This window comes from Gekko japonicus, unplaced genomic scaffold (genome assembly GCF_001447785.1).
Source record: "Gekko japonicus isolate JY-2015 unplaced genomic scaffold, Gekko_japonicus_V1.1 scaffold228, whole genome shotgun sequence".
NCBI lineage: Eukaryota > Metazoa > Chordata > Lepidosauria > Squamata > Gekkonidae > Gekko > Gekko japonicus.
This window is the reverse complement of record NW_015163609.1, coordinates 1,110,309-1,129,679: the sequence shown is the minus strand read 5'-3', so window position 1 is coordinate 1,129,679 and position 19,371 is coordinate 1,110,309. Positions and strand designations below refer to the sequence as shown.

The 19,371-nt window shown below is 45.7% G+C and overlaps 1 protein-coding gene across 1 annotated transcript in view; it reads left to right on the top strand.

Annotated features, from left to right (window-relative positions):
* The window catches only part of PLEKHA6 (pleckstrin homology domain containing A6), a 69,733-nt gene extending 50,750 nt beyond the window's left edge, over positions 1-18,983 (top strand). Inside the window, exons 15-23 of the mRNA XM_015407318.1 lie at positions 36-175; positions 5,295-5,424; positions 5,561-5,670; positions 7,602-7,787; positions 11,983-12,147; positions 13,220-13,353; positions 13,860-14,002; positions 15,142-15,262; positions 18,612-18,983. Coding sequence (XP_015262804.1) covers positions 36-175; positions 5,295-5,424; positions 5,561-5,670; positions 7,602-7,787; positions 11,983-12,147; positions 13,220-13,353; positions 13,860-14,002; positions 15,142-15,254 — 1,121 coding nt within the window. The 3' untranslated portion in view covers positions 15,255-15,262; positions 18,612-18,983. The remainder of the gene's footprint in view (positions 1-35; positions 176-5,294; positions 5,425-5,560; positions 5,671-7,601; positions 7,788-11,982; positions 12,148-13,219; positions 13,354-13,859; positions 14,003-15,141; positions 15,263-18,611) is intronic.
* The last annotated feature ends 388 nt before the right edge of the window (positions 18,984-19,371 follow it).

The following is a 19,371-nucleotide window of genomic DNA, read 5'->3' as shown; positions in this document are numbered from 1 at the left end:
ATTCATTCTGGCCCTTTCCTGTTATTTTTCTGCAGTGACCCTTGGCCCATCAGGAACCTACAGCTCCAATAGCCCAGCCAGCCCTTTGAGCTCAGCCAGTCTCACAAGTCCACTGAGCCCTTTCTCCCTTGTGTCAGGTTCCCAGAGCTCCCCTACCAAGCAAGGCAGCAATGAGGTAAGTGAATCTGTCATTGCCCACCATGAGGAGATGGAGCAATGGGGAGGGGGGAGCAGTACGGACAGCATGTCGTTGGTAAGGTGGCCTTCTACCACTTCCGTTGTCAATATAATCATTCTGCCAGCAGATGGCAACACACACCTTGGTCTTACATGCAAAGTGGCAGAAGCTGCAGTAATTTTTTTGGCTGTAATTTAAAAGGTTGTTATTTATTTATTGACTTAATCTATACCCCAGCTTTCTCCCCAATAGGAATCCAACATTTAATTGTTCTGGAACTGACTAAAAACTCTAGAGCCTTAGAATACTTCTAGGCATCAATTCCACTGGGAACACTAGTGCCAAACTAATAAACAACAGGTTCTTCCTTCCTATTGCAGAGTGTGTGAGAGTACTGTTGCTTTTTAGGTATAACAGTACCAGGGCTCTTTTTGTAGAAAAAGCCCAGCAGGAACTCATTAGCATAATAGGCCACACCCAACAGCAGGAACTCATTAGCATATTGGGCCACACCCCTGACAGCACAGCTCATTAGCACGCTAGGCCGCACCCACATGTTACCAGAAGAGTGGTTATCCAGCTACACCCACCTTTTGCTTGTTATTCTGCTTACCTTGTTTGTTGTCAAAACCCAGGGCCTTTTTTTGTAGCAGGAACTCCTTTGCATGTTAGGCCACACACCCCTAATGTGGCCAATCCTAATAAGTTTCTGCTGTTGGGTGTGGCCTATTATGCTAATGAGTTCTGCCTGCCCAAAAATAGCCCTGACAGTACCTGTGCTCCCTCTCTTCTGCTTTTCAGGCAGCTCTTGCACATGTGTTTCCATGACAATATTAAAGAAGGGAACTGGTTCTATTCATAAATGATCTGGGTGAAGCCTTAGTGAGCCATTGATATTATTTATTTACTTTATTTATAGTTATGTAACTTTCTCCACACCATAGAAAATGCATAAACAGAATCTGTGGTGGCACAGAGAGAAAGTTCCATGTGAACAGTGGGCTTCTGTATAAACGGATTGTTGGAGTTCATAAGGGGTTCAGGTATTGTCTCAATGGACATGTGGGTGCAAGAGCACTGGTAGAGGAGTTCAAGCACTCTAAACATTTTGGAATGCTTTGCATGTGGTTGATGGGCAATGTGACTTTTGAAGCTTCCTCCTTCCTATACCAGGTAGCTACATGGAAGCCTGAACCAGTGGATAGAGCCAAAAGGCAAACGTATGATGCTCCCTTACCATCTGCTGTCAGAATCAGACTTCTGCCCCCAAACAACCATTATTTCTGGTCCTACTTGTTTTCCATCCCAACACACTTCCTGTGTTGCTAAAACCTTTTGATATTGATGTGTATAGAACCCCTACTGGGTCTTTGCACCATACAGGAGTTATGTCATAGATACCAGCTTGCATTGTGTTGTGGACAGCAGAGTGCGTAAATAATACCTTATCTATATTCTAAATAAGGTATATTGAAATAGATGTACTTGTGTGGGAGGGGGGAAGTCACATCCCCTCTGATATTTTTATTGCATACATGGTTAGTAATATCAGGCTAATATTAGGCTTGCATAGCTAGGCATTGGGTTGCTCAGCAGGGAAAGTAGGTGACTATAAGATCTCTGGGCTGTTGGGTGTCCAGTCATAGCTGCCCTGTTGTGGGTTTAACACCTGTCTCTGTTTATGTCTGTGTCTCACTAATTCTCTTTTCCTTCCCATTCTCACAGTTTCTCTGCTCTTACTCCTAACACTTCTTGGCTTCCTCTCCAGGAGCCTGGGCCACCTCGACCTCCCCTCCCCAAATCATATGTGCCCTTGGAATCTCCTCCGACTATCCCTCCGCTCCCTACTGAAAGTCGCCTCTGGCCGTATCCTAATTCCCCTTCCTGGCAGCAAAGCAGCGAGGCGAAGAGGGGACAGGTATCAAAACCAAGTTTGAGAACTGGAGGCATGCTCTGTCCCCTGCCACACTCCGCGCAGGAATCGGGGAAGGACATGGAACAAATTGACTGACAAAGCATCTGTCTCGACCAAGCAAAGATCTCCTAAGCCCATTGTGAATAAAGGCAGCTTCATGCATGATATTTTTCCTCCCGATATCCAGGGATATGAAATGTAATGTATGAAGCTGATCTCAAGCCATGGCTTCTGGGGCAATTAGTTTTTTGGAGAGGGTCATGAGCTGCACTTTATAAATGGCTTCTTGTTAGCCACTCTGATCATAGATGGGGCTAGAAGGCAGGAATGGGGCTCAGATTTCAAATCAGAATCCTGGGCAGGCTAGAGACAGACAATAGTGTTTATCAGAGAGTTGAAGCTGGTCTGAATATTTCCCACACATTTACCTCTGGTCAATAGGTTTCTGAATCAGTGCAAAACCCAGCAAAATCTGTTGGAACAATGGAAATGCTGGGGCCTAAAGAAAGATGTGTATTCGTGAAAATGCCCATCTGAGCCCACTGTTAGCTCATTCAAAACGATTGTTTGCCTCCAGCTCTTGGCTGCAATTCTGTATTTACACTGGTGTGCAAGTTTTCTGCACTTCCATTACAACTGCTGCTCAAGAGAAGAGTGGTATAAAAATGTCCATTGTAGGTATTATCAGCAAGAATGTCATGGACAAAAAGCATTCTTCTCAGAATAATTCCCAACTCAGTTTATAACACAGTTTTGAACTGACATTTACAATGAATGTGATGTATCCATTTACCTCTGATAAAGGTAGTTGAGACATTTTAAACTGGCTTTCATCTCAATGTTGAGATGAGCTATCATGTCATAAGAGCTTTGGAGATGCAACCATTATATGCTATGAGCAATAGGGGAGGCAGAAGAAAATCTCCAGACCTTCTGCTGTTATTTTTAAAATTACATTTTAGAACAGCTGAGAGTGGCATCTGTAGCTACCTCCTTTTATTTCTCATAATGATCTTGAGGGTAAGTTAGTCTGAGACAGGGCCATAGCTAGGCAGGGGTGGTGGGGGCAGTGCCCCCTTCTAAATCTGCAACACCCCCACCCCAGTGCACCACACTCCTTATCACTGCTGGCAGTCGCTGTGGCCTCGCTGGCTCTTCCTGCTGCTTCCTGACTTCCAGCTGAAGCCCTTCCTGCCTGCTGTCTAAGCTCGGAGAGGAGGCTGGGGCTGGCAGCTGAAGCAGCAGTCGCAACCACACCTAATGGCTCCTCAAGCAGGCAGCTGAGAAGAGAGCATGAGCAGGGCTGGTGTTGCCAGAACCCCCCCCCCCCCCCCCCCCCCCCCCGTGAAGCGACAGCTGGACTCTGCTGCTGGGCGGCCTCTCTCCTGGGGTGTTGGAGGAGCAATAGGACCCAGCGCATCCCATGGCACGGGTGAAGGGCAGAGGGGGCCATGAGGCTGGGGAGAAGGGGAGGCCCTTTAGATTGATTTGCAGCCGAATTTTTTTGTTTAAGGGGGGTTGTGCGGAGAGCAGGGCAGGGGGACTAGGAGAGTGCTTGATCCGTGCCAGGGAGCCGACTCTTCTCCAACTCTTCTATTTTTATTTTATGTTTTTTTGTGACATCAGAAGTGATGTCGTCATCCCCCTCCCCCCAAAAAAAATTGTCTAGCTACAGGGACGGGCTGAGAAATAGTGACTGGCCTTGTTTATTCCAGTGGAATGCCACAAGGTTTGCACATCAGAAGGAACGATAGCATCCACATTTAGGAAATTCAGCAGAAATCTAGCAAAAGGTCACAGGAAAGAAAGTTAAACTGGGAACTAAGGCAATTAAGTTTTAATAATGGAAATTGGTTTTTCGAACCCTAAAGTCCCCCCCCCCCGTCAATGGGTTGGATCTAATCTAAAACTTCCATGCGTGGAAGAAGTTTTGTGCAGGTAAGCATCATTTCCTCCCTCCCGCTGCAGCCCAGAATGCATCCTGGAAATGGGGGGGATCTCCAGTAGCAGCATGGGGGGAGCTGGAAGGCTGCTTCAGGAGGGAGATGTTGGCAAAAATCACATCCCCACCCCCCTACACCTCTTTTTGTTGTGCTCCAATCTGTAATGTGCATTTTTAGGTAATACAATATTTTTAACTAGTCTCAATAATGCCAGTCTCCATCAAGGGGACTATAAGGATTTGGTAGTTCTTAATAAGTGAACAGAAGTCAGATGCCCTTGCCATAGAGGGAAGATGTGGGTCGAGTATTATGAGCCGGATCCACAGAGAACCCTCAAGCCATTCATAGTCTGGAAAGACAGCTCCGCCTGTATAGAGGCTCCTGCCTTGATTCTGGAGGTCGACGCTTCTAGACGGCCTGTGACCAAAAGCGGAGCAGGTGATGATGTGCAACCTGATTGACTGGCAGAGAGACTGCAAGGTTCAAGTGGGCAGTGTAATGGTTGCAGCTCAGTTGCTTCTGGCCCATTTTGCTAGCCCATTCTGTGCCATCCATCCTTGTGGCTTTAGTTCTGTTGTCCTTTTCCATTCCTCCGCTCATTCCCTGCACTAGTCATCTATGTTATTTGCAGAGATTGCCCTCACGGATGCTATGAGAGGTGAAGCAGAAGGAGAGGGACTTGAGCAGGTTTTATTGCAGCTATCTGAGTGCCAAGCTTTCCCAACAGAAAAACCTCTTTGCAGAAAATTCCTCTTTCCAAGCTGTTATTTTTTTTGTTCGAGATCATAATGATTTTTCAAAGTTTCATTGGTCTTCTGGCCTCCATTTACTGGTGGGGGTTCCTATCATGACCATGACCTTCTTTCACTAATAGTTATGTTAAGTCCAATCCAGTCTCTGAATGTATTATTATTTTTCTGCAAGGAGCATTTCTTGATTTAAATCTGAAGGGGGGGGGAGAACCTGCAAGGGTTTATTTTATTTATTTATTTATTTATTTGATTTATATCCCGCCCTCCCCGCATGCGGGCTCAGGGCGGCTTACAGCATTGGCACATTGCCAATAAAACCATATCTTCTTCTTCTTCTTCACATTACTGTTTCCTCTTCCCATTTTGTATGGGCATTTCTGTTCTTTTTCTTTTTGCATGTGTGTTTGTCTGTGTCTGAAATCTGTGTGCTTAAGGAAAGTGGCAGCCCTCCTGAGGCAGGACCTTTCTTCAGCTATTCCTCACATGAAATGTATTTGCTCCCACAGTCCAAGTCCAGCTTCGAGCCGAGCAAGAAAGACCACCAGCGGACAACAGCCTCCAGTGCTACAGTGGAGGCAGGGCTTTTGCAGACACGGCAAGAGCAAGAAACTGACAAGCAAGTAGCTCTCAACAAAGGTACTATCAGCAGCGTGGTTTCCATAAAAGGACCTGATAAATAAAATATGGTGGTTTATGTCTATCCCTGACAGAAACCTGACTTTCTTGCGTTTTGCTTATTAAATTGCCCTTTTTCCCTTCTGTATTCTCTCAGTTGGCATTGTTCCCCCAAGGACCAAATCACCCCTGGATGAGGACACCATACCCACATCAGGTGTGATAAGAAGGAGCGCAAGCAACCTACCCAATGGACTGAATTCCCGGGTAAGGCAAAGTCTGGGGGTCATTTCAATGAGAATTTGTCATTAAGGGTACTCAAATCCTCATTCAGCCATGAAGCTCACTGGGTGACTATGGGCCGGCAGCCCCATAGCCAGACATTTTGGGTTGGTGGGGCATGGGGAAATTTTTTTGGGTGGGGAGGGGGTGGCCGCATGCCTTCCCTGAACGCCAAGTGGTGATTTCGCCACTTGGACTTCAAGCATGGGCAGCCCCCACTAGAAAAAACAGCATTTAAAGGGTTCCCTTTGCAGGGGAAGAGGGACGACTGCTAGCTGCATGCCTTCACTGAACTTTGGAGTTCAGGGAAGGTGTGCAGCCAGCAGCTGCTCCTCTCCCTTACCTCCTGCAAGGAGAGGGGCCGCCGCACACCTTCCCTGAACTCCAAGCAGTGATTTCGCCTGATCAAGCATGGGCAGCCCCCACCAGAAAGAATAGCATTTAAAGGGAACCCTTTAAATGCTGTTTTTCTAGCGGGGGCTGCCTGCGGCTGATCTCCAAGTGATGAAATCACTGCTTGGAGTTCAGGGGAGGTGTGCAGCTGATCAGCTGGAGGGCACTTTAAATCTTGGAGGAGGGAGAGGGGTGGCTGCAAGATTTAAAGGACCCTTCAGCTGATCGGCAGGCCATGTGCTCCCGCCGATCAGCTGTAGGGCCTTTTTAATGTCACAGGAGGGCAGGGAGGGGGAGAGGAACAGCAGCTGTTGTGGAGCGTGCCTCATATTTGAGGGGGCGGAGCCATGAAATGCCCCACCGTAGCTACAGGCCTGTGGGCCAGCCACCTTTTCTCAGCCTAACTAGTAGACAAAATGCTATTTTGACCTACTTGAAGGAAAGGCAGGGAAAATGCAGAAATGGATTACTAGGCCTTAGGAGAGAGTGAGGAGAGTCTGTTCCACATGACATACTTTGCTGTGGTTTTCCCATTGTTTCTGCAGCTGCCAATGTAGTGCACAGGCTGTAGGGCTTCCGCATGTTGAGTTGCCCTGCATTTTCCCTGCCCCAGTCCTCACAGCATCCACACACACCCCCCACACCATGCCACTGGGTGAGTGGGATTTAACTGGATTAGTGTTTAACCCTCTATTGCAGTGCTTGAGAAACGTTGTAGTTGGTCTGAATGCCTGAACTCAAATAATAGAATCATGCAGTTGGCTGTGTAGGCCATCTAGTCCAACCCCTGCTTGACAGTCTAAAGCATGCCTGTCAAGTGGTTGTCCAGCCGCTGCTGGAAGACTGCCAGGGAGGGGGAGCTCACTACCTCCCTAGGCAGCATCTCCTTCCACTCAGTAATGCCCAGCTCCAGTTTTGCTTCTGAACAGCACTCGGTGCCATAAATCCCCAGCTGACCAGCGTTGCCAGTGTTCCTCATTAGCAACATTCTCCGTTTCCAAATCCCTCATTCCATTCTATATTGCCCAGGCACAACCACATATATTACCATCCAAGTACTAGCCATGTAGGTCAGGAGGCTGCAGTGGGAAAGGGGATGAAATCACCCTTTCTCCCTCTTCCATCAGTGCAGTTGTGCTGACGGAAGAGGGAGGAGAGAACTTGTTCCTTCTTGCTCCTAACTGCAGCCTCCTGACCCACATGGCTATTAGTCCACTTAGGTCTTGTGACCTCCAGAATAAACTTTCATGAGGTCAGAAAGGGCCCTGTAGGCAGGAGAACATGGGAAGTATTCGTGACCTTTGCATCCATAGATTGCTGGCTTTAACCTCATGTCTCAGATCCCATGCTATTCCAGTCAGGGCCCTTTCTCCTAACAGAAACCAAAATTGATTTACATAGGACTGCTAGTTAATAATTAGGACATGTTTTTTCTCTCTGAATCTGTCCCCAGTTTCCAGTCCAGATGCAAGAAACATCTTGAGGTTGTAGATAACCACAAGCATCCTGTGTTTTCCCCCTAGGATAGGCCAAAAAGTGCTGTGTTCGCCAATGAGATGAAGGCAAAAATGAGTGTAGAGGAACAAATTGATCGCATGAAGCGCCACCAAAGTGGTTCTGTGAAGGAGAAAAGGCGGAGCTTGCAGCTTCCAGCCAATCAGCAACAGATAGAGGGCTCTGTCTCCAAAACTCCTGCTTCTTACAAAGTGGTAACGTATCCCTATATAAGCCAATATCAGTTTTGCTATATGGGAGTTAGCATTTATCTCCCAGGCCTACTCTGATAAGCATTTCCATGCCTACTTTTTGATCTTGAATGTGTCTTAGGGTCTGTCTAGTGACAAGGCTGGTTCCAGGTTCAGGGGGCTCTTGGCAGAACAATATCCATCAGAACCACTCCCAGGCTTGACTACATGACACAGAGAGAACAGGCAAGGAAAGGGCTGTGACTATTTCCATCATTGCTTATTGCTCAGTCATGCAGAGGGAAGAGCAGTCACTGACACCCTCTCATCTGCCTTCTCCCCCTGGTTGGTGGCTGTGCTTGCTCCGAGCACCAATCTCTGCTCAGTTGGGCAGATGAGAACAAAAAGCAGTGATGTCCACCAGCACTGCTGCAGAGAGGGAGGAGAGGACCTACTGCATCCACCTAGGGAGGGAGGAGGGATAGGAGGTTCACTCCTTCATGGGGCCAAATAGACACTACTCAGATAGAGAGGACAGTGCACACTCCCTGCTGCTGCGGTGGACAGCACTATCCAAGCTGTGGGGCCTTGGCAACTCCCCCACCATATCTGTCTCAAGGCCAACCTGCCACCTGGTGTAAAGAGGGTCAGTCGTCTTTCCAGAGAAGGGTTTAGCAAGGCTAATATACCAAGAAAACAGAGCAAGAAGTGAGTGAGAGAAAAATCAGCAATTTCTGGAAAATCAGAGCCAGTTTGGTGTAGTGGTCAAGTGTGTGGACTCTAATCTGGGAGAAATGGGTTTAGTTCCCCATTCATCCACTTGCAGCTGCTGGATGACCTTGTGCAAGAGCTGTCCTTAAAAGGGCAGTTTCTGTCAGAGCTCTCTCAGCCCCACCTACCTCACAGTGTGCCTGTTGTGGGGAGGGGAAGGGAAAGGGGTTTGTAAACTGCTCTAAGACTCTGAGTGAAGGGCGGGGTATAAATCCAATCTCTTCTCTCTCTTCTTCTTCTTCATCATCATCTGGGATCATGGTGGAAAGGCTTGGTTCTTACAGACAGATGCTGAGATGGTGAACCTGTATCCCAGTTTTACCGTTTTAGACTGCTTGTGAAATATTCCCCCTGCCAAGCTCTGTGCACATACACAAAAGATTCCTACACATAAAAACCTAGCATGTCACAGGAAAATGTAGGGTAGAACTTTTCTCCTTTTCTGTGTTCAGAGGGAAAAAAAAATATATGGAAGACCCATTACAAAAAGCCATGCTTGACCAGTGGTTCATCTAGTCTAGCCTCCTGTTTCCAAGTTCCCAGTTTCCAAGTTCCCAGGCATGGTCCACAGACAACAGCCCTCACCTTGTGACTCTTCTCCAGCATATAATCAGTCATTTTACCTCTGAACTTGGGGGCTGTATACGGCTATTGTGGATAATACCATCAATTGACTTAACCTCCATGAATTTGCCCAGCCCCCTCTTAAATCCATCTAAGCCACTGGCCATTACCATATCTTGTGGCAGCAAGTTACAAAGATTAACCACCGGTTGTGTGAAAGAGTACTTCCTTGTGTCTGTCTGGAAACTACTGCCAATCAGTTTCATTCTAGTATTGTGGGAAAAGGAAAAAAGTTCCCCTCTATCCACATTCTCTAGACTGTGCACAATTTTGCAGACCTCTATCATATCAGCCCTTGATTACCTTTGTTCCTAACCTAAAGAGCTATGGATGTTTCAGCCTTGCCTCACAGGGCAGGCACTCCAACCTTGTGATCGTTTTGGTTGCCCTTTCCAGTACTTTTTCCAGCTCTTCAGCATCCTTTTTGAGATGCTGTAACTAGAACTGTATACAGTGTTCCAAATGAAGCCACACAAGGGACTCTTCTAAAGGCATTACTATACTGGCAGTTTGATTCTCAATCTCTCTTTTTTTATGATCCCTAGCATAAAGTTAACTTTTTATGCTAAAAAGTCAATATTTTCAGCAAGTTATCCACAATAGCCCCAGGGCCTTTTTCTTGATCTGTCATTACCATGTCAGACTCCATCAGCATATATGTCAAATTAGGATTATGTTTTTTGCCCTGACATGTGTCACTTTGCATTTACTCATGATGAATTCCATGTGCCATTTTGTCATTCATTCACCCAGTTTGAAAAGGTGATTTTGGTGCTTCCCTTGTGTTTTCACCATCCTGAACCATTTGGTGTCAGTCACAAACTTCATCACCTCACTGGCCATCTTCAGGTCTAGGTCATATATGAATATATTAAATAGCTCCAGTCTCAATGCAGTGGGGATCCCACTGTTTACTTCTCTCCACTATAAAAATCACCTTTTTATTATTTATTTATTTAAATTTGTACCCCACCCTCCCTGCCGTAGCAGACTCAGGGCGGCTCAAACAATAAAAGCACAATAACAATAAATATATACATCTAAAAACAGTCATGTACAGGATTCTACCCCCACGCCTGTCTAGGAATGAGGGAAAACTCCTACACGTTTACAGTACATTAACAACAATACCCAGCTCTAGCACCTCCTCAGAGATGCACTCTTAAGGCTCAATGGTAGCTTACAGCCAGCTAGGCACAGGGAGTTTAGCCTTGGAGTCCAGTTACCCATCAAGCAGACACTATTTATAAGCAAGAATAAAGTTTATTCAGTACAGACTTGCAATCAGAATAATAAGAATTCAAAACAAGAAAACCTATGGCTCTTGGCCCTGACTAGACATTAGAGATATGCATAATTACCAGGAGGATCCATAGTCAAGAATGTCCAAGTATACAGTCCAACAAGATCCCACAGGATCTTCAGCAGAAATCCCATCTTTGTGCAAGTATGCAGCCATGTGCTCAGCTGCACCAAAGAATCCTTTGTTCTGCCTGGGACAGCCTTTCCCAGGTACAATTCAACATGAAAGAGAGAGCAAGAGAAGAAACAGAGCTCTCTTCTAAGGGATCAGACAATTAAACCCCAATCTGATTACAATCAGCTGTGGCCATTAGCCAATTACAATAGACAGGGGGTTGTCCACCTCTTGGGTTGTCATGGCAATGGGTGGGGATAGGCTAGGTCTGGGGACCACCCTCTGCAGCAAATGACCCCAGAGCCCAACCCACCTTGGGCCTACTACGTGCCTGTTTGCATGTCAGCTAGGCATCTGCTCTTCTTCCAGCGTGTGAAGGAATGTTTTATGGCAGGCTATTGAGCCCATTTGGCTTCTAGAGGAAATGCACACAACAGGGGTTCAGCAAGATACATTCCAAGGGGGAAACATGAAGCCCACAGAAATTAATATTTCTATACAAGTCATTTGAACAGTTTTTTCACACCTACTTCCTCCTTTCTAGCCTGTGACTAATCCATGAAAGGACATATTCTCTTATGGGATAACAGTCAGGGAATAAGTTTACTCAAAAGCCTTTGGTGAGGTACCTTGTAAGCTGCTTTTTGAAGTTTAAATATACAGTGTCTACCCAAGTCTACATGCTTATTGATGCTCTCAAAGAATTCTAAGATGAGGCAGGAGTTCACTTTACAGAAGCCATGCTGATTGCTCTTCATCAAAGTTCCTTCTTCCATGTGTTGAACAATTCTGTATTTAATAACACTCTCTACTATTTTACCAGGACAACCATTAAGCTAACAAGCCTGTAGTGTCATTGCCTTCACCTGGTCCCTTTTTAAAAATCAATATCATATTGGCTGTTTCCCAGTGTTCTTGCATATTACCTTTGCTAAAAACTCTGCGATTTCAGTTTTGAGTTCTTTAAGACCTCTTGGGGGTTAACCATCTGCACCTGGTGATCAGTCAACTTGCAGTCATTCAGTTGTGTGAGCTCCCACTTGCAATATGTAGTGACACAATCCAGGCAGAGATTTAAATGTCTCATTTAAGCTATGTTGCACTATACAAAGCAGCTGTGTGTGCTTAGCTTGCAAGCCATAGTCCAGGCAGATATTGCGCTGACATGTAAACTAAGCATGTAAACATTGTGCAAGCAGCAGTCCAGTTTAAATGAGATGCTTAGCCCATGCACATTTGCATAGGAACACTCTTTGCCTTGCCAGCATGATGTTTAAGCCAGGTCTGATATGAGGAAGGGGTAGTTGTGACATGCCAGGTATAAGAGCTAGCCAGGTCTGATGGGGTGTAATCTGCATTTATTGTCACCAGACGACCCTAAAGTCAGCTGATCATGAAATGTTCTAGGTTCGCAGACACCGCAGCATCCATGAGGTAGATATATCTGATCTGGAGGCAGCCTTACGCTCAGAAGACTCGGGCAAGATGTATGAAACCCCCCGGGAAGAGATTGCTCGGCTGCGTAAAATGGAGCTGGAACCAGAACATTATGATGTAGATATCAGCAAAGAGGTAAAATCTAATGTTTATCTATACCACAACCTGCCTAGCATAGAATTTCTCTCCTTCCCTAAATGGTCCATTGTATGTGGCTAAACTAGGGTCTAGTCTGTTAACATGTCTGTGATTAGGCGCCAGGACCCAGGACAATCTAGATCAGGAGTGCCAAACATACGGCCCACGGGCAAGAACTGGCCCATCCACGACTCTTATCTGGCCTGCAAACAACTGGTCATAACCTTTATTGCCAGATGACAGGGGCTGTGCATTATGTCCCTGTATACTCTCCCAGGGCTAATGCCAGAGGTCATTTCGGGGGGGGGGAATGCGGGGGAACGCAGTTCCCCCAGGTGAGGTACGGGGGCGGGGCACATGACGAAGCCCCGTGGGAGGGCCTTCGCGGGGCTTCCTTGCACTCCCGCCGGCCTTGCAGGTCCACCACCGGGCCCCTCATGGGGCTCGACAGTGGAGCTGCAAGGCCGGCACCGGCGGCCCGGACCATTGGGGGCAGGGTGTGTGGCCTTATGACACATTTCCGGTGATGTCAGGAGGTGTGGCCTTATGACACACTTCCGGTGATGTCAGGGGGTGTGGCATATGCTAATGAGTTATGCTAATGAGTTCCCCTAGCTCTTTTTCTACGAAATGACCCCTGGCTAATGCATAATGGGCAGTGGAAGCAGGAGGGTGGGCATCAGGGAGATACTTTAAGGAAATATTGTAAGAGTGTTAATGTTTTAAGCATGTGTGTATTTTGAGTAAAAATAATATCATTACTTGAGTTTGCCTGCGCCCTTTATAAAGTTTATATCTCCTGTACCTGGCATTACATTTTATGGCAAGCATGGCCTGACCTGACAAAGTGACATTTATGTCAGATCTGGCCCTCGTAACAAAGGAGTTCAACACCTCTGATCTAGACAGAGTAACCTGACAAGCCAGGATGAATTTGAGCCAGAATGCTTTGTAATGGATTACCTCAAGCCAGGAATTAGAAACAATTGCCTGAGTTAAGACAGTTTCCATGAAGCTCATCTTATTTGCCACCTTTTGAACTCACTACCTGCCTCTGTCTGCTCTTCAGCTTTCCACTCCAGACAAAGTCCTCATCCCAGAAAGGTACATCGAGCTGGAACCTGATACCCCATTGAGTCCTGAGGAGATGAAGGAGAAGCAAAAGAAAGTGGAAAGGATAAAGACTCTCATTGCCAAATCCAGGTACAACACAAGCTAGAGCTGTCTTTCTTCTACTTAATATGGTTCTGGCTCCTTCTACGAAGATTCTCCACATTACTTTCCTTGCCTCTGTGAATGCAGAGGGATGCATGTTGGTGATGGAGCTTCTGCATGTGGGAGTTTTCTGTACATTTTCCATTGTCTTTCCCCCCCAACTTTTACCTTCCACATGTGTTCTACAGTGATTTTGCATTGGCTTTGGGGGGCATGGTTGTCACAGCTGTCATGGCACCTTGTAGACCCCCTCATCTGTTCTTTTTCATGCATGCATTTTGAACAGCTACCTGCTGACGCCAGTGGTCTTTAATCAGTGTGTCATCACCCCAAGTGCCAAACAAACTGTTTGATAGAAAGTATGTTGTTTCATGTCTCTACTCCCTCATCTTCTCCTGAGCCATTGACCTGTGAGCCATGAACCTGTTCTCTTGGTCAGGCATGTTCTGGGACAGTCAGCTTCCAGAGATAACTCCAAGCCTTTTCTCCTGCAGCATGCAGAATGTGGTCCCCCTCAATGAGGGAGAGGTGGACATGCCCCAGGACTCAGAGACCCAGCTCCAGGAGCAGGAGAAGCGAATAGAGATCTCCTGTGCTTTGGCTGCAGAAGCCTCCAGGCGGGGCCGTATGCTCTCTGGTAAGATGATAACAATGCAGAAAGAGAAGGTAAGAAAGAGTAGGAGAGGGAGTCATGCATCCCTCGAAGAAGCCAACGCTTCTACTCCCTACTCCAAGTTTTGCCAGTCGCAGGATATCCTACATTGAATTATAAGTTGTATTTGTACTTGAAATAAATGAATGAGCTATTTATTACTATTTGTTGTACATAGTATAAACAAAACAGACAACAGCTAAAGTTCTTGGTACTGTAAATTGCAGGACCACTGCTGCTGCAGAAAAATTATCCTACGAAGCTAAATGTGCTGCTAAATGGCTCTAGTTTTATACTGGTGTCAAAGGGGGCATGTTTGCACATCACAGTAATTGGTCTGGGCCATCAAATGACTTGTGCAGTGGTAGGCATCGTAATGGACTTTGCTATCCTCTCCCTTAATCCATAAAGGGAATAAAGACTACATCAGTGAAGCATAGGCAAGGCCGTTTCTGTATATATATCTAAAGTTTGACCAATGGCAAGGGGGACAGTGAGCTGGCTACAAATGGCTAGGGAACATACTAGCTGTATGTTTTTCTTCACTGGAAGCGTTTCCATCCTCTGGAGCCTTGCCAAAGGAAATATCTAGATGGTTCAGTTTACTGCTGCTGCTGCTGCTGCTACTCAGGACTGAGTATGAAGCTGTTGTGTAGTGAGTGTCTAGTACCTTGTGGCCAGTCCTGTGCAGCTGAGATTATTTTTATTCAAGCCACATCTAGTTTTAGAATCTGTGATGAATATCATCACATATTAGGGCTGCACTGTGGGTATTCCGGTTCCTGTTAATATTAATCCTGACACTTTTTGCTGACGAAATGCCGAGCAGAAAAGAAAATACTTCCATCTTTAGCAGCGTGGCAGGCTGCAAGGGCCATGCATGCTTTCTCCTTGCCGTATTCCGTGATGCTCCCTGTGCAGCGTGCCGTGCCAGTGGGGCATAATGTGCGCACACCATGGAGGAGCCCTTTTGTACCACTTTGTTATTTCTAATCATGTTTCCTTTTCCCTTCCTCTAACCTCTGTTGCTGTATGGAATGTGTGCCTTTGCCTTTGTTTCCTCTTCCTCCTTTCTGGCTGAAGTATCATGTTCTTCAGGCACTTTCTCCATTTCTTGTTTCCAGCTCAATGTGCCACCCCGAGCCCTCCCACCTCCCCAGCCTCCCCGACTCCACCGACCAAGTCCCTCTCGTCTGACTCATCCCAGGGCACCGACAGCCATTTTATGCGTGTCTGAGCCATAAAGTAAGCACATTTTCTATTTTCCTCCATCTCATTCTCTGTTTACCTCAGTTTCTTGGGGAAAAGAGTTGGCAAGCCTCTTTCTCAAGCATTTCCTCCCTCCACCAACCGATCCATTCATTGATTTCCACTAAGCTAACATTTCTGACTTTTCTAAATAAACCAAGTCTCCTTCCATGGACTCAGCGGAAGATGCCTCAACAATGAACCGAGCTATCATATATTTTCCTGGAGTCCGTTGACAGGGTTTCCATAGTACAAGAGCAAATGGTTTGCCATGCAAAATTTGTGGTACAATATTGTGGTACAGGTTTTCTTGAATATCTTGTCCCCAAGAATTATAATTCACATGTTGCCAGGCCTAAAAGCACTGCAGAGGTGGAGTGGGAGAATTTTTTTTTTTAAAGTTCAATTAATGAGCTATAGGTCCATTACGAATAGGTAGGCAGCAGCCATTCATGACTCAAATTAAAGGTCATTTTAGGCTCTTTAATGTTTGTATCATTGAGGTAGTGTATGCAACACACACACCCCGACACCCCCCCCGATAAAACATGTTTTAATGCATGTTAAGACCCTTGAATAATTTTTACTTTGTATAACCCAGCAAAATTAGTTGATAACCGCATAGCCGTATTGCCCTTCAACCACATGAACTGTATGTAATAATGATAGTGTTGCAGTTCATAAGTCATTCATTCCATGCCAAATCAATACAATTTGGTTGTATTGTAGTTATGGATTTTATTAAAATTTTGTAGTTATTATACATGTTGACATGCATGTACAGACAATTTTTTAAAAAAATCACTGGGGCAGGTCCACACCTCTCAAAAAATCTGTTCAAAGTCACATTTTCCATAAAACACATGTTCATTCTTGCTGCTCTACAATGAGACATATTCTGTGTAGAATAGTCAAGAAGGCCGCCATTGAACTACAAATGCAATATGTGATATGACAACATTAGCAGAAATGCAGCAATAATTATGACCAAACATTTAGGAAAAGTCAGAATTTTCAGGCATGCCCATGGCCATTATCTCCTGCATGCAAAACAGTCCCATAACATATTTGGTTAAGTAAATTTACCCCCATCGATCAGTTCAGCCAGTACATTCATTGTATAGGGCTTCTGAATTTCTGAATAAGTAAAAATAGCTAAAATATGATGTATAGGAATATCAAGATGGGCCCCTTCAGTATGCAGTCTCGTGCATCTTTCCCCAAATTGTAAGCCTGACACCTATCATTATTAGTGATATTATTCCCATTCATTCCACAAACAGCCACAAGAGACTTTGCTTTGATCTGCCTGACACACATTTGGCACAATCGCTTTGGGAGAAAATCATTAATTTTTTTTAAAGTCTTCATGTAAAAATATGGGCCTTTTAATGTCAAAATAACATCTCTGTGGCATTCCTTTAAAGCCTGGTTCACCCAGGCAGGGATATAGTGGTGCAGATACAACGGACCTTACCACGTCAGATGATCAATGAAGGATCATGCACAATCTCATGTTAGAATGCTTCCCAATGTCAAAAATTCCCTGCAAGTAGAAAACCAGCAAGCAGAGTGTGGTAATATTTACATTATTTATAGTCTGCTTTTCTCATTGAGGCTCATAAGAATATAAGAACATAAAAGAAGCCAATGCTGGATCTGGCCAATGGCCCTTCTAGTCCAACACTCTGTCACACAGTGGCCAAAAATATCAGGTGCCATCAGGAGGTCCAGCAGTGGGGCCAGGACACTAGAAGAATACAGTGCATCACTTGCCCCCAAACTGAGAGATCCTATCTATACCTTGTGGATAATAGCCACTGATGGACCTCTGCTCCATATGTTTATCTAATTCCCTCTTGGCTCAAGACAGATTACACAGTCTAAATCAGTGCAGTCAATAGAATAAGTCATCCAATAAGCAAAGTAATAGGATAAGAATTACAGAAATTGGAAACATAACTCTTAGACATGTGTTGAGTGGGGAATCAGAACTGGTTCTCCAAGATTAGAGTTCATGCACTTAACCACTACACCAAACTGGTGTTGCCAACATCAATACATCATTTCTGAGTACAACCAATAATTGATAGTGGGTAGCTCTAGGAATAGCTAGAAGCTCTACAATAAAACCATAGAGTTTCTGGCAATTCCTAGAGTGATGTATGATCACTTCCAGCTTGTACCCAGAAGTGACATACTGATGCAAAGACTGGTAGCATTGTTGTTTTTTTCTTTGACTGCTCCTCAGAATGGCAGTAGGCAACAGCAACAATTGGTGGGAGGCCTCTTTTTATAAGGAAGGCCTGGCGCTGCCAGGCCCTGCCACAAATCTTGACTCCAGCAGAAAAATTGTGGTGTCACTTCTAGGTTGGTCTTTATGGTAAAAACCACAGAAATGGGTCAATTCCTACAGGGTTGTGACATCACTTCTGGGTACAAACCACATAGTGATGTTGCACAGTCTTGAAATGTCACTCTCCACCCCCAAAATACTACCTACACAATGCCATGGTGTCATTTCTGATCAAAACCACAGAAGTGATGTCACTATGTCGTGCAACTCTCAAGGAATTTCCCAGATCTCTGTGTTTTTTGCTGTAGAGATCTGGGAAATTCCTAGAGATTTGCACAACTCAGTGACATCACTTCCAAGTTTTTGACCAGAAAGGATGCCATGATAAGGTTGCTAGACACCCCTGGTGGAGGTGGGGGATCCCTGCCTCCAGGTCCTTACCTGGAGAAAGAGAAAGGCCCAGACCTCATTGTCAGTGTTGAACAGGAAGTTCCATCATCACACCAGCGACATCCAGATGACACTCTGGTATTTGAGCAAAACTCTGTGGTAGAAGCTGGTTTTACCATATAGTTTTTGCCCAAATTCCAGAACATCACCTGGACATCACTGGTGTGATGACATCACTTCCTGTGCAATGTCGGCAATGAGGCCTGGGCCTTTTTCTTTCTCCAAGTAAGTCCCCTCCATGTCCCACAGGTTGCCAGGAGGGACCTGGCAAGCCTATGTCATGGCTTTATGTGACACCATTTACACCAGTCACTGCATCCAGGCTCCCTCTGGTTGCCGGTGACTGGTGGGCAACACTGAATTTTGTATGGCATTTATTGAGAAGGAACATTCAAAGCTGGATGTCACCTCCAGTAGTGGAAAAGTCCATTTGACCACCTCACTCTTTTCTATATTTGAATTAGATCTAAGCTAAGCCTCCTACATTTACAGTCTCTGCAAAGCCTTGCTTTAAGAAATAGTGGGAAAGTTAATTGAGGTAGGCCACTGCCTTTGGCTCCAGTTATTGTCACTGACTGTTTTCTCCTCTCCTTCTTCCAGCACAAGCCCTGGCTGCTGTGAATGCTGTGAAGTTCCACGGAGCCACATTTTAACACACAAGTGTGCACCCCAACACAGCCACTTAACAATGTGCTCATTGTGGTGCTGGTTCTCTCCGAACCCCTCCTTTGGTTGACTTGTGAGAACATTCAGGAAGGAAAAGCTGCCTCTGGGAAGACCAGGGATGTCTCACTTTGCCCCAGTTTATCCCTACCCCTGTGACTTGTAGCCACTGCCCAAGCAAGCCCTTGGAAACAATAAGGGACTCTACAGACAGGAGCTGTTTCATTCCGCAAGACCCATCTGAGTCAATGGCATAAACTCCAAGGCAAAGGACCAGCCGCTAAAGACCAACTGTTCACTTGGCAGAGAGCCGGCACTGGACTGGAATGGGGAGGGGGGTGATGATGACAGGGGGAGGGGAGGTTTCCCCCACTCATGAGCCTGACTCCTGGAACTCAACCCCTTTTCACCATTCTGGAGGGGGACAAGGAGGGGCAGGAGGAAGTTGTATGCAGAATGACTTGTCACTGCAGCCGGGGGTGTTCGGAGCCCTTCACTGAAATGAGCACCCAGCTTTTCTCCCTCACACACCTTTGGTCTCCTCCACCAATCAGAATGGCATTAGTATCCTTACTCTCTAGAGCTAAGCAACCCGTGATACCTTGCACGGCCATGCTTCTCTGCTTACGCTCACAACCATTCACGGGACAGGAAGGAGCACAAATGGACAATTAGAATTTTAATGAAAGTGGCAGGT